Below are 16,287 nucleotides of genomic sequence, written 5' to 3'. Positions count from 1 at the left end.
TAACAATGAAAGAGAGAGTGATTTCAATTTCCTTCAAATAAATATGGTCCTACAGAGGAGACCTCAGACATCAAGGCACATTCAACCATTTCTACAAGTTATAGTAATATCTAAATCAAGTACAACATTCCACTAACACTTCCTTCCCGGAACCAACCATTTTTCACCGTCAAAAGCTATCCCCTGAGAACAAATATCTAAATTCTCCGCCTGCAAAAGCCTGACAACCAAGAACAACAATAAACTCCATCTCCAATCTCTTATCACCCACAAAGAAGATTCAAAAACTATATTCAAAATTGGACTGTGTTCATTCGAGTTTTTAAGAAGACTCCGATTCGGAGCCCTCCGAGTTTTCACTCGAATCATGTTCTTCTGATGCTGCTGCTTCATCCGACTTTTCAGGCCCTGGACCGGCTGATACTTTCACCATTGATGGACGCAGGAGTCTCTCACCAAGCAAGAATCCTTTGCGGAACTCGTCGAGTATGATGCCTTCCTCAAACTCTGTGGAGTCCTCCCTCATAATTGCTTCATGAAGCTGTAGGCAAGAAATTGATTAAAGAAGTTTCAACTTACCAAACTTGATCCCCAAAAAGAGAGATTAAACAGCAGAACCCTGATTAGTTCCATGTTTGATCATGTCATGCTAGTTTAGAATGCAAATCGAATAGATTTCGAAAAAGAAAAATACATCACCTCGGATCGAAGGTAGTCGAAAAATCACAATATCAGACAGAAATAGTAGCCTTGTCATTGATAATAACAATTTGAATAAGTTACAATATTACAGGAGGACAAGGCCTCCTTGAAGTATAAATTTACCGACAAAAAATCACCTTTTGAACAAATAGCCTGAGAGGTAGAACTAGTAAAGTCTTCTACCTTTTTGCACCAACAATGTACACTATCAGATTCACTCTGAACCTTGTCTAGATCTTCAAATTTATCTTCAATAATTCTTTTATCGATCTCCAACCATAAAACCGATAACGGATCCAAGATAGCACACTTCCAAAGTAACTTTCTCTTCTTTGATCCTTTTCCATGAAAAATAACCCATTATAAGATGCATCACTTCTTATGGATGGATCCAGGTTACTCCACAGATAATTTACATCACATACTTTTTGCAATGAACACAATGAAATAAATTATGGTTTACCCTCTTATCATTATCAGTGCAAAACAAAAATGAGAGAAAAAGATCACAAGTCTTAGTTTTCCTATGGTCAAAATCTACAAAAATAAATGAATCCCAACAGGTGAGTTCATACCATATTCATATTTGAGATTCAAAATTCAGATTTCAGGAAAGTTCATCCAGTAATGATTGTAAGGTCTGCAAGGAAAGACCCTACACTTTCCTAGTTTCTAGAGTCGGTATTAACTAAATACCACCATTTTACTCATCAAGTTGCTTAAATAAATCCGTCATGTGCAGATACTCTAAGAACAAAACAATTTAAACAATTTGATTTAGAAAACAGGTTCATCAATTATTAACAAGTTCAGTAATTAGCACCACTGACTGATTAATGGTGACTTAACTTTGATGAATAAAGGGAAAATGAGGTACATGAGATGCAAATTCAATAAGATGACAAGAAGCAAGAACTCACCAATGGGTCAAAATGTTTCCCAATTGTCTCAACAGGAACTACACCCAATGAGCCCAAAATCTCATTGAACTGCTTATAGATGCTCTGGTAACTCTGATTGATCTTTTCTTCTCCCTCTGTCTCCACTTTGATCTGTGCCCTAGCTCTCTCAAAATTATCCAGGACACCCAATAACGTCTCTACCACTTCCCCTTGAGCATTTTTCACCAATGAAAGACGTTCTCTCTCTGTTCTCTTCCTAAAATTATCGAAGTCGGCACTGATCCTCAAAATTCGAACCTTCTCTGCAGAGAGTTCTTCGGTTAGGGATTCCAACTTCTTTTCAACTGCGAACTTGTCATCTTCGATAGACTTCAGATATGACTCTATTTCAACTATTTGAGCTCCATTGTTATCTGCTAAAGCCTGCTTATAGGATTGAAGTGCTGATATAATAACTGACTGAGCTACATCCTCAGCATTAACTTCTGCATCATCATTTATATCACTATCACTTGCAGCATCTTCCACACCAGTATAACTAACAGAAGAGTCCTGTAAAATAAATATATGAGCAACAAGAAAGAACAATGACATGATTTCAGTATAAACTTAATTAAAACAACCAAAATCCGTGCTGTGTGAATTTATTGTTCATGGTCAGAAGATATTACACTCTCTAAGCATCCAATATCCAAAATCTTCAAATTTTAATAAACAAAATCAATAGTCCATACTTGCAGGTTTAAAAGAGCATAGTTTAAGCTTCATGGACCATGTTTCATTTCAACACACCTAAATTTTAGTCTTGAAAATGGAGCTTATGGTCCCATCATTTGATCATATTATTGTAGTATCCAAAAAGCTGCATAGAACATAGAGGAATGATTAAACCAAACTCGAATAATGGCCCCGGAACTACGAAAACTGCTTTCATACTCAATTTTTTTTAGTTTACACAAAAATTTGAAATGTCAAGTGGATAAATTCAAGGTGAGATTTGAGAATCAAATGTCTTACTTCATAGATAATTCAAGTAGAATAATTAGAACACAGAAATAGACAATGAATTGAAGATAATGCCAGAATACCGCATTTCTTCTTACAAAACTGTTTCGTAACAGCAATCCAAGAGGCAAATTCGCACTAATTGATAATATTAGACATAACAACTCGATCCTAGAAACTCCTCTGCATAAAACAATATCCTCCAACACTATCCAACCTAATCAACTAAAGAGTCAAACTACAATCGTCCGGTAAAGATACAACAACCAAACGGTAAAATAGCCCCAAATAAGAAGAAGAATTAAGCATACCTCAGCCTCAGATTCACGAACTTCCTCTTCGACCTCGCTAATTTCCGTTTCACCGGAGGAAGAAAACGAGGCGAGCTTCGGGAACCGGATAGAACGAGGACGAAGTGAAAACTTGGAGGAATTGATGCAACAAATGGTAGAGTGAGAGGTTCTAAAGGATACAGATAAGGGTTTTAGGGTGGATTTGGATGAAGAAATTGTGGATACAGTTGCCGGAGGAGTTGCCTGAAAAAATGGAGTTCTGAGAACCGTCGCCATGAGAGAATTTACAGAGCAAAGAGAGAGATAAGGGTAAGGAGGAGAGGAAGAAAGTCGGACGTTCGAGAAAGGTTTGGTGAGAAATGATATTAATATTATTAATTTCCCGATTTTCCTTTTTCCAAAGAATTTATGGAAACTTATGAAACCATGTGGGGTTAGGTTAACTGATTATGGTTAAGAATTAGTGATATATATATATATATATATTTTTTTTTTTTAAATGATTCTTAATATATTTAAGATTTTTTAAAAACAAAAAATAAAATCTTATAATTTTAATAGATATAAAATTTAATTTAATAGATTTTTAAAAACAAATTAAAATTAAATGATCAAACCGTTCCAAGAGAGCGCACTCCTATATCAAAAAACTGGATTCGAAAAAACTTTTGGAAATGCAAATGACGTCCGACAGCGAAGCTTTTCGCTATTATAATCTATTTCAACGAGCAAGTCACACAGTTTTTTATATTATAAAAATTTATTATTATATAAATAATAAATAATTGAATAATGTAATGTTAAAAAATTATCCCTAAAAAATATATATTTTTTATCGAAACAATTATTGAAATTTTCTAATATTTTCAGCGGATAAATATGTAATTTAGTCCATTAGAAAAAATTAATAGACTAAATTAGTAACTTTTAACATTAATTAATTTTTGTTTCTTTTTATTTAATTATGACTTGTTAGGTTACCATTTTAGTAATTATTGCCTAATAAGATATAGACTCAAGTTTATTTTTAGTTTTTAATATATTAAAAAATTTCTCGTCTAAAACAATATAGGGTCAAATGGGCATACATTTTCGTTGGGAATGGAAGAGGAAGTGGAGCGAGACCTCAGTCTCCGTTAGATAAATGGGGACGAAGGAAGTGTATGAACTACTTGGTAGACTCACGCTAACGTTGTGTTCTAACATGTTTTAAAATTTTTAAAAGAAATGTTTAATAAATTCTTAGAATTTTAATTTTGTGTTTTCTAACTTTTTCTTTAACATAACAATTTTAATTATTGTTGCATTATTGATATAACGATCCTAAATTTCTACCTACTCATAGTCGTTACTAATGTCTCATGCTTTGTGTTAGTATAGACTGTGCTCCGGGACTACCCCAAAGGTAGTCTCAATGATGAAAGCTAAGAGATTAGTTCAACAAGAGGGTTGGATAATATTAGCATGTGTCGCAGGTGTAAGAGGAAGGAAAAGACACTAGACATCGTACCGGTAGTGAACGAATTTCTAGACATCTTCTCAGAAGACCTACCAAGAATATCCCCTTCCAAAGCTGTAGACTTTGCCATAGAACTCGACCCGGGAACTGGGCCTATTTCCAAAGCATCTTATCACATGACGCCAGTTGAGTTGAAAGAACTAAAGACGCAGTTACAAGAACTATTGGACAAAGGCTTCATTCGACCTAATGTATCCCCTTGGGGTGCGCCTGAGAATCGATTATAGATAACTAAATAAGATAACAATAAAGAATAAATACCTTTGCCTCGCATAGAAGACCTATTTGACCAACTTAGGGAGGTGACAGTATTCTCCAAGATAGACCTTTGGTTAGGGTACCATCAAATTAAGATTAAAGAAACGATGTACCAAAAATAACATTTAGGACAAGATACGGTCACTACAAGTTTGTAGTGATGTAGTTTAGCTTCACCAATGCTCTAACTGTTTTTATGGAATTAAAGAACTGAACATTCAAGGAATTTTTGGACATGTTAAGGATAATGCAGAGGAAAGGGGATAAGCAGTGAGACCTTGGTTACTGTTCGGGGTTGAAGGAATAAATAAGGAGAGGAGTCCAGGATAATGAACGTTGATTCCCCCTGATTGAACTGTAAAGTCGATTTAATCGAGCTTCAGTCTTTCCTTCAGGTTCAGTAGCTAATTCATTTACTCTTTCTTTCACTGTAAAGGAGAATTCTTCTTTCTTTCGGCTCCCTTCTTTCTTTCACAGTAAACTCGTTCAATCAGTCAAAGGTTTGAGGTTCAGTTTTTCTCTTTTCTTTACTCGACTACCAAGCTATCTTGTTCATAGATGACATCCTAGTATACTCGAAAATGGACCAAGAGCACCTCCGAAAAAGTTCTAACCATCCTAAGAGAGAATAAGTTGTACGTCAAGTTCTCCAAATGCGAATTTTGGCTGCGACAAGTCTCATTCTTGGGACATGTGGTATCAAAGGATGGAATATTCGTAGATCCAACCAAAATCGAAGAGGTTACCAAGTGAGAATGCCCAACTACAGTTACAAAGATACCGAGTTTTCTAGGATTATCTGGGTACTATCGAAGATTCATGTAGGACTTCGTTAAGATATCCTTGCCACTTACATAGCTAACGAGGAAGGGCATACCATTTACATGGAACGATGCGTGTGAGGCAAGTTTCCAAGACCTAAAACAAAGTTTGGTAATAGCCTCAGTGCTCACGGTACCCGAGAGCTTAGAGGGATACATGATCTACAATGATGCTTCTGAGAAAGGACTACGATGTGTGTTGATGCAACATGACAAAGTCGTTGCATATGCATCCCGTCAATTAAAGAAATACGATAAGAACTACCCTATGACTTAGAGTTCGTCGCATTAGTGTTCGCATTAAAAATCTGGTGACACTATTTGTATGGAGAGAAAACCCAAATTTACACCAACAATAAGAGTTTGAAATAGTTCTTCACCTAGAAAGAGGTGAACATGAGGCAAAAAGGTGGTTAGGACTGGTGAAGAATTACGATATACAATACCACCCTAGAAAGGCAAACATGGTCGCTGATGCCCTTAGTCATAAGACAGCCCACTCGTCGACCCTCATTTACTAGAGAAGTATGAGTATAAATGTACGGGCTCAAGCCATCGCTAGCAGATATTGTACTCTTTGAGCTTTCCCTTTCTGGCTTCCCCTCAAGTTTTTTTAAAAGGCGTCTGCTAGGAAAAGGTTTCACATCCTTATAAAGGGTGTTCTGTTCTCCTCCCCAACCGATGTGAGATCTCACAATCCGCCTCCCTTTAAAGCCCAGCGTTCTCGCTTGCATTCGTTCCTTTCTTCAATCGATGTGGAACCCCTACCAAATCCACCCCCTTTGATACCCAACGTCGTTACTGGCACATCGCCTCGTGTCATACCTTCTTCGGGGAACAACCTTCTTGCTAGCACATCGCACGGTGTCTGTCTCTGATACTATTTGTAACTACCCAACCCCATTGCTAGTAGATATTGTCCTCTTTGGGCTTATGATATAACAACCATAAAAAAAAATAATGATAATAAAAAAAATTAATTAATAAGATTAAATATATGATAACTGATTCATCCCTCCATGAATTGTTAGGATCACTTAATGCACCTACTCGATCAAGATGAACATAAAGAATAGGAGAGAGAATTCAAGGAGGAATATTCTTCAGGTATGTACAACAAAAGAGAATACAAGGAATGAAGAAAAGTACATTTTGAGAGCACTGCCTAATGGGTATATTTATGGTTTCAATTTACTAAATATAACTTTCAAAGATTTAAACGAGATATAATCTACCAAATATATATCTATTAAATCTTTACCAAAAATCTACCATATATATCTATCTTTACGAAATATCTTTCAAATATATATCTATGCATCACGCTCTATATCCCAACAATCTCCCACTTGGAGACTAATCCAGTTAACTCCAACAATCTCCCAATTGGAGACTATCGAGTCAACTTCAACAATCTCCCAATTAGAGACTGATCCAATTAACCAAGAATTTCATTCCAAATCTTGCACCATACCAATTGAGGCTTTGCACAATCTCAGTGTTCCGACATCAACCCAAAATGTTTGCTGGATTTCTTGCACCCTCTATCTTCTCCAAACACATTACCATCTTCCACTAACCTCCGAGTGAAATGATATCATCTTTTGTGTTTTGTCTTTGAATGATAGATCGGGTTCCTCGCCAACTGCATGACACTCTAACTATCTACCTGAAGAATCTTCTCACGCTACTTCTTGCCTAACAACTGGTATCAGAGCGAGGCAAAATTCACCACGATCTATGAAGATGGAAATTTCAAAGATTGGAATTGAAAAGTTTGGTGGATCCGATTTAAGTTTCTGGAAGATACAGATTGAAGATTGTCTATACCAAAAAGGCCTTCACGAACACCTGTTGGGGGTGAAGCCGGATACTATGACTGCGGAGCAGTTGAAGCTCAAGGATCTCAGGTCTTAGGGTTGATCCGATTGACGCTGCCTAGAAACGTGGCGTTTAACATCATCAAGGAGAAGACAACGTCAGATCTGTTGAAGGCGGTGTCGAATATGTACAAGAAACCATCGACTATGAACAAAGTGTATTTGATGCAAAGGATATTTAATCTACAAATGTTTGAAGGTAGATTTGTTGCTGGTCATATAAACGAATTCAATATGATTACAAGTCAACTAAATTCGGTGGATATTAATTTCGAAGATGAAATTAAGGCATTGATTTTGATGTCATCTTTACCTGAGTCGTGGGATACTGTTGTTGCTGCGATCAGCAGTTCACGAGGATCTGATAAACTGAAGTTTGATGAAATTTGAGATGTAGTTCTCAGCGAAAGTATTCGCAAACAAAAAATCAGAGATTCATCTGGTAATTCTCTCAATGTTGATCGAAGGGGGAAGAAGTAAATTAAAGGGCCCAAACAATGGGCGATCAAAATCAAGAACTGAGAAAAATCTCCAAACAAACCAAACGTAAAGTGTTGGAGTTGTGTTGAAAAAGATCACTTTCGGACATATTGTACAAAGAGAAAGCAGAATCACAAATTAGAGGATGACGATGATTCTATACATTCACCAGAAGACATCGGGGATGCTCTAATCTTCAGTGTGGATAGCCTGATTGAATCCTGGATTTTGGATCAGGTGCATCTTTTCATTTGTCTCCAAATAAAGAGTTGTTTAGAAATTTTAAGTTTGAAAATTTCGAGAAGGTGTATCTTGCTGACAACAAAGATTTGGAGATTGAAGAAAAAAGAGATGTCTGCATAAAAACTTCGGCAGGAAATTAGTGAACATTAAAGAATGTCAAATATATTCTTGGTCTCAAGAAGAACTTAATCTCTATTGGTCAGTTGAACAGCACAAGTTATGCAACAAAGTTTGGGAAGATTGTTCGTGGAAGATTTTGAAGGGTGTTATGGTGGTAGCACGTGACACAAAATCAGAACTTTATACACTACTGCAGGGTGTATGAACATAGCTGCTGTTGCTGAAAGTGCTTCAAATTCATGCTTGTGACATAATAGACTTGGTCATATGAGCGTTAAAGGAATGAAGATGTTAGCTGTGGAAGGAGTTTTGGAAGGTCTTAAATCTGTTGATATGAGTTCTTGTGAGAATTGCGTTATGAGCAAACAAAAACGAGTTAACTTCACAAAAACTGTTGGAGAATTGAAGAAAAGTATCAGGATAACGAAGAAAGTGGGAGTTGAGGTTGAGTTGCAGAACAATTCACAGAGTGATGTTGTAACAGATACTCAAGAAACTCCTGAGACTATTGCTGAGGAACCAGAGGTGAAACAAGTAGGAGTTGAGGTTGGGTTGCTGAAAGATTCATCTAGTGATGTTGTAGCAGATACCCAAGAAACTCCTGAGACTATTGCTGAGGAACTAGAAGCAAAACAAGTTGCACCTGAGCAGGTGTTGAAAAGATGGTCCAGAGCTGTCAAAGTACCAGATAGATATGTACCTTCTGGACACTATCGGTTGGTGACTGATGAAGGGGAATGAAAGCCCCTTGATGAGGCCCTATAGTTGAAGAATACAACCAAGTGGGAGCAAGCCATGGATGATGGGATGTCTAGGCTTTAGAAATGCGTTGCTCTTTCATCTGTTGAGGCTGAGTACGTAGCATTAGCTGAAGCTGGAAAGAAGATGATATGGATGAAAGACTATCTAGAAGAATTAGGCAAGAAGCAGCGCGAAAAGATTCTTCAGGTAGATAGTTAAAGTGTCATGCAGTTAGCGAGAAACCCGATCTATCATTCAAAGACTAAACACAGAAGTCACTCAGAGGTTAGTGGAAGATGGTGATGTGTTTGAAGAAGATAGAGGGTACAAGGAACATCAAACATTTTGTGTCGATGTTGGAACATTGAGGTTGTGTGTTGATATTGGAACATTGAGGTTGTGTAAAGTCTCAAGTGGTATGGTACAGATTGAGAATGAAATTCTTGGTTGACTGGATCAGTCTCCAAGTGGGAGATTGTTGGGATATAGAGCATGATGCTTAGATCTAGAAGAGATATATTGGGAAGATATTTCGTAAAGATCTATATAGAGATATATGTGGTAGATATTTGGTAAAGATTTGATAGAGATATAGGTTTAAATCTTTAAAAGTTATATTTAGTAAATTGAAACCATATATATACTCTTCGGTAGTAGTTCCAAAATGTACTTTTCTTCATTCTCTGTATTCTTTGTATTCTTTCTTGTTGTACATACTTGGAGTAATCAATAAAATCTTTAGCCAATATTCATTGTATTTTCTCACTCTTATTCTTTGTATTCATCTTGATCAGAGTGTGTGCGTTGTTGAGCGATCCTAACAACTGGTATCTAAGATGTTGGGTTTTATGTCCTAAAACATATAGTTTGTAAACAAAAACATATTCTATTTTCAATAAAGTTATTATTGTTGTTTATTCAGTAAAGATTGTTATTGAATAAAGTGAACTTTACGATCATTAATCTAAATCCAATAAACTAAGAACACTCTGGCTATAATATGATTACTTGAACTATATGTAGAGACATAAGAGTTGATCAAGTTCAAGTATATAGTCAAAATGATCTATAATATGAGGATAAGGCTGAGTACCTTATTTTGGGAACACTATGGATGCGGCCCACTTTTGTATATGATATAAACAATGTGATCACTAAAATTGTACATGTGGAGACATGTGAGTGGGGGCGTCCTATGCAATGAGTATTGCATAAGATCGGACCATGAAGAAAATCACTTACACTTTATAATGTCGTTTACTGTTGAAACTGATTTTCTTTTCATTTGATGACCTAGGTAACTCGATCTTAATCCTGAGCTAACCATGAACTTCTGTTTATTTAGAATTATTCTTAGATTTGGATGGGTGAGAGTGGCTCAAGTTCACCGACTCAATAGGCCTCCCATTTCAGGGGTAAGACTGGGTAAATGGCTGAGGACGTGGGGTGCAAGATGGAAATCACTCCTACCCACTTTTAGGGATAGAAGAGAGGTAGTTCCCTTAAGTACTGACTCCAGGTCTTGAACAAGGGGCCTCACCCTCTCATTTGCTTGAGAGGGATTCGGTTTACTGGTTGGACCACAAACCAATTGTTCATTAGAGGATCAGTGAGACATAAGAAACAAGAAGTAACTTCAGGGGTAAAACGGTAAATTGACCCAGCTCTAGTTACAAACAACCTGTGAAGGATCGACTTACTAATCATGGTTATATCAAATGGACATAAATATATCTATAGTGAGAGGAGTGCAACTACTAGGCTATAGTGGAATGTCCTAGTAGTTAACGAATGTTGGTTAACAAAGTTAATGAATTTAACGGGTTAATCTTGGATCGTTGGAGCCCATGATCTATAGGTCCATTAGGTCCCTCTGCTAGCTCATATCGAACTAAACCATAGAACAGTGTGACGAGTGAGTTCGAAGTGTTTGAATTCAAATTAAGAAGAATGCGCTACATATATACGATATATTTAACCGCATTTTTGTTTTATTTACGAATTAAACAAAAAGAAAGAATCTGAGAAATTTAAATAAGATTTAAATATCTTAATCAAATATGTGTTGGAATTAATTGAGATTAACATTTGAATTAATAATTCAAATGAACTGTTGAATCAAAATGAAGAAAGTCAAAATGTTGACTTCATTTAATGGAAAAATCCATGTTAGTGGAATTTTGAGGTGTCAAAATTTGGTTTAACCAATCTTGCATGCTTGCCAAATAAACCCCACAAATTTGAGTGAAATTTTGAGTGTCAAAATTTGGTTAACTCAAGCATGCATGCTTGCCACATAATCCCAAACATTTGAGTAGAATTTTGAGTGTCAAAATTTTGTGATCTCAAATTTGCATGAACCATGACTCTATAAATAGAGTGATCATAAAACATGAAAGGGCTTCTTTTTGGTGAAAAACCTTGAGAAAAACCTCTCACAAACACTCTCTTCATATATACAAAATTCCTCCCAAGTTTAAGTCACTCACCGGATTCTATAATCCCGTTCTAAGGCCGGAGGATAGTGGAGAAGACTCTAGTGGTGGTTCGAAATCGGTTCTTGAGGAAAAAAGAATTTGAACTACAAAAGGTTAGTATTCAAACTCATTAACTTTTAATACTTATGAACATGCTAGTTATTTATTATAATTGATGTTCTAAAAGTGCCTAAGATCCAAATTGCTTTCGCATGTGTTATAGTAACACTTTCATGATCCTAACAGACTCGTCTCAACAGATTTCAGACCTTCCAAAACTTCTTTCGCAGCCAGCATCTTCATTCCTTTAACGCTCATATGTCCAAGTCTATTATGCCATAGACTTGAATTGGAAGCACTCTCAGCAACAACAACTATGTTCATACACCCTGCAGTGGTGTATATGATTTTAGATTTTGTGTCATGTGCTACCACCATAGCACCTTTCACAATCTTCCATGCACTCTTCCCAAACTCTGTTGCATAATCTGTGCTGTGCAACTGACCAATAGAGATTAAGTTCTTCTTGAGACTAGGAATATATTTGACATCATTTAATGTCCACTGATTTTCTGTCGGAGTTTTTATGCAGACATCTCCTTTTTCTTCAATCTTCAAATCTTCCCCTTTTTCTTCAATCTTCAAATCTTTGATGTTGACAAAATACACCTTCCCGAAACTTCCAGACTTTAAATTTCTAAACAACTCTTTATTTAGAGACGAATGAAAAGATGTACCTAAATCCAAAATCCATGATTCAATCGGACTATCCACGCTGAGGATTAGAGCATCTCCAGTGTCTTCTGCTGAATGTATAAAATCATCCTCCTCTGATTTGTGATTCTGCTTCCTCTTTGTACAATCTGTCTGAAAGTGACCTTTTTCTCCACAACTTCACCACTTTACATTTGGTTTGTTTGGAGATTTTCCTCGGTTCCTTGATTTTGATCGCCCATTATTTGGGCCCTTCGATTTCCGTCTTCCCCTTCGATCAACACTGAGAGCATTGCCTGATGAATCTCCGATTTCTCGTTTGCGAATACTTTCGTTGAGAATTACATCTCGAATTTTATCGAACTTCAGTTTATCAGATTCTCATGAACTGTTGATTGCGGCAATAACAGTATCCCACGACTCGGGTAAAGATGACATCAACATCAATGCTTTAATTTCATCCTCGAAATTAATTTCTACCGAACTCAGTTGACTTACAATCATATTGAATTCATTTATATGACCAACAACAAATCTATCTTTAGACATTTGTAGATTAAACAACCTCTGCATCAAATACACCTTGTTCATAGTCGACGATTTCTCGTACATATTCGACAGCGCCTTCAATAGATCTGTCGTTGTCTTCTCCTTGATGATGTTGAACGCCACGTTTCTAGACAACGTCAATCAGATCAACCCTAGGGCCTGATGATCCTTGAGCTTCCATTGCTTCGTGATCATACTATCCGGCTTCACCCCAACAGGGGTTCGTGAAGATCTTCCTAGTACAGACAATCTTCAATCTGCATCTTTCAGAAACTGAAATCGAATCCATCAAACTTTTCAATTCCAATCTTTGAAATTTCCATCTTCACAGATTGTGGTGAATCTCGCCTCATCCGATACCAGTGGTTAGGATCGCTCACAACACACACACTCGATAAAGATGAACATAAAGAATATGAGAGAGAAAATTCAGGAGGAATATTGGGTAAAGGTTTTAGTGAAGTCTTCGGGTACAACCATAGAGATCAAGGAGGAATCTTGGGTAAATGTTTTATTGATGTCTCCAGTTATATACAACAAGAGAATACAAAGAAAGAAGAAAAGTACATTTTGAAGCACTGACTAATGGGTATATATATGGTTTCAATTTACTAAATATAAAATTTAAACTATCGGATATAATCTACCAAATATATCTGTCTATCCTACAAAATATCTCCAAATATATCTCTACGGGTCATATCCCAACATGAATCTCTCACCTCCCCATTATTTCTCATTAACCAATGGTAGCCATACAAAATATCTCCAAATATATCTCTACTGGCTCCATATCCCAACACGAATCTCTCACCTCCCCATTATTTCTCATTAACCAATAGTTAAGCCATATCAGGTCTTGCACAAAAAAAGAAACAAAATAACAAAAATGTCAGATTTAATCTGAGGTATCCCAAACAAATCTCTCACCTCTCCATTATTTCTCATTAAAAAAAAATGTCAGATTTAATAGGAGGAAAAATGAAAATGGCCTTTAGCTAGCCGATGTAAATAGAGATATTGTTCATTTGTTAAGGTATATATTACCTCTTCCTTCTTTTTTATTCGAATTTCGTTTTTAGGAAATAACAGCCAATTATATCTTTGATCTTTGGTAAATATTGTTGCAATCATTTAGCTTTGATTAGAAATTTATAATTAAATGTCAATTATATCTTTGATCTTTGTTAATGATTGAAAATTGGCCAAGAATATCTTTGATTGAACAACATTAAATTATAGAGAAAATAGAAGTGTTTACAAAATTAAAATAAATAGGGAAGATTTGGTGAACATAATTATACATAATTATCTGTTGACAGAATTAAAATAAAGAGAGAGAGAGATTTGGTGAACAAAATTATGTGTTTACAAAATTAAAATAAATACAGAGCAAACCTATGTACAAAATTAAAATAAATATAGAGAATGTATATAGAATTAAAATAAATATAGAGAGAAAGAGAGGGAAGATTTGGTGAAGAGAATTATCTGTTTGGAATTAAAATAAGATGACAGATTTGGTGAACATAACTAAAACATAAAATAGATTAAATATATAAAATAGACGAATTTCATGGACATAAGTAAATTCCGAGAGAAAGAGGGAAGATATATGAGAGGGCAGAAGTAAATACAGATAGTAAGATGAAAGATTTGACAAAGAAAATTAAAAGATAAAATAGGAAATATCTTCATATATATATATATGCATGGATGTATATATATGTATATGCATATTATCACGTTCCACAACTTTACTCATGCAAAGTCTTTAATGCTCGCATGAAGTCTAACACATGGACCATTGTAAAATTTAGAGAATTGAATGTGAGATTTGATGTCATGGAATCATACCGATTGACTTAGATACAAAGGACAAAATCGAGTTTTCATTAGGGATAAATTGGTGACACTAGTCTAAGCTAATCTGGAAAGTGACCTTACTATAGGATTGACTAGAATTGTATGAATTACAATTTATGATGTATGAGCTGTATCGTATGATGTCGTATACTAGTATATGATGATGTATGATCTGTATCGTATGATGTCGTATACTATATGATGATGTATGAGCATATGATGATGTATGAGTTATGATGCTCGATGATGTGTGCAGTATTGTCTGAGACTGGAGGCCACCCCTAGATGAGCTAGAGATAGTTCCCAAAAGCATGATTGCATGTGTTTGCATTTGCATGACCCCCTATAGTGGAGCCATTTACTGAGTATTCTTCAAAATACTTTGGCTGTGTGCCACATCATTTTTCAGGTAAAGACAAGGCGCACCTGTATGAAGGACGACAACATCGCAAACAAAGACTGTGACACGTGCATAGGGTAGACTCATATTTAAATTTTTAGTCTTAGGTTAGAATGAGTTGTTTTGTATTTCATCATTTTAAATTATTTTGTATTTATTTTTATTTTCTCTAAATTTTCATATTTCGTATTTAAACACGTAAGACCATGGCTGTGTTTTCTAGAGAAGATGATGTTTTAAATGTTTTTGGCATTTATATTATAGATGATGTTTTCTTTTAAGAATTATATTTTCGCATTAGAGATGAGCATAAGACATTAGTAGCGACTTTGAGTATGTAGAAATTTAGGGTCGTTACAACAAAAAGATTTTGAGCGAGCTAATATAGCTGTAATGACTGAAGGCGTTATAGCACAGATAGCTCGACTCACAGTACAACCCACACTTGGATAGAGAATTATTGATTCCCAACAAGAGAACCCTAGCCTACATAAGAATATGAGCCAACTGGTAGAGGGTCCTATAATGACTCGGGAAAAAGAAAAAGAAAAAGAAAACTCAGTTGCGTGAGTTTTTTGGCGACCGCCAAGTTTTACGGACCCCGCGTGAAACAATAGCCACACCTCGCTCAGCCTTCATCCCATGACTCCTAGAATCATTCAGAATATCCTCAAACAGAGAAGAGAAAAGAAAGAAAATACGAGAGAGAGAGAGAGATTTCGGATAACGTCGGCGAGTTTCCAATTTCTTTGATGAGTCCCAAACCACCCGAAAACCGATGTCAAATGCTTAGTTACCACCACGAGAAGAATTCCTAATGAAAGCACAATAACTCAAGGTACGTTGTGTGCCTTTTCGTAAGTGCCGTTGTCGGTAACCGAGGTCGGAAAATTGGGTTTTCCTAAACCTTCTTAGATCTGTGGTTTTAGGAACTTTTAGATCACTAAACTTCGAGGAAGGAAAGAAGGATGGCAAACAGAGAGGAAAAGGAAGAAAGAGGATCGAAATCAGCAACGAAAATGTCGTGGAAAGGAGAGAGAAAACGCGTCGGAAAATCAGCCGAAGTTGGGTAAGGAAGACGAGATCCATAGATTCGGGTCAACCCGAACCCAAAACCCGAGAAAGCCAGCCCGACTTCTTTCCCCTCGGCCTCTTCCTTCGGCCCAACCCAACTACAGCGACCCAAACCTCAATCCAACCTAGAAGCCACAGTTTAGCTGAACCGACCCGAGACCAGACCTACGATCCAATCAAACCGCCCTGCAACCCAAACACTTGCGGCCCAATTCTGTAAACCAAGACCCAACAACAAGCCCG

At 36.3% G+C, this 16,287-nt stretch overlaps 1 protein-coding gene across 1 annotated transcript; it reads right to left on the bottom strand.

Moving 5' to 3' along the window:
• Positions 1–3,249, bottom strand: LOC111467228 (protein GrpE-like). The gene is made up of 4 exons (XM_023112069.1): positions 2,921–3,249; positions 1,623–2,156; positions 184–541; positions 1–148 (listed from the first exon to the last, which is right to left on the bottom strand). Exons 1-3 carry the CDS (start codon positions 3,176–3,178, stop codon positions 323–325), a joined length of 1,011 nt encoding a protein of 336 aa, XP_022967837.1. The 5' UTR covers positions 3,179–3,249; the 3' UTR covers positions 1–148; positions 184–322.
• Positions 3,250–16,287: the final 13,038 nt, after the last annotated feature.

Source organism: Cucurbita maxima, unplaced genomic scaffold, assembly GCF_002738345.1.
Source record: "Cucurbita maxima cultivar Rimu unplaced genomic scaffold, Cmax_1.0 Cma_Scf00033, whole genome shotgun sequence".
Taxonomy (NCBI): Eukaryota; Viridiplantae; Streptophyta; class Magnoliopsida; order Cucurbitales; family Cucurbitaceae; genus Cucurbita; species Cucurbita maxima.
Note: the sequence above shows the minus strand (reverse complement) of the source record. Positions and strands in the feature narration are given on the sequence as shown.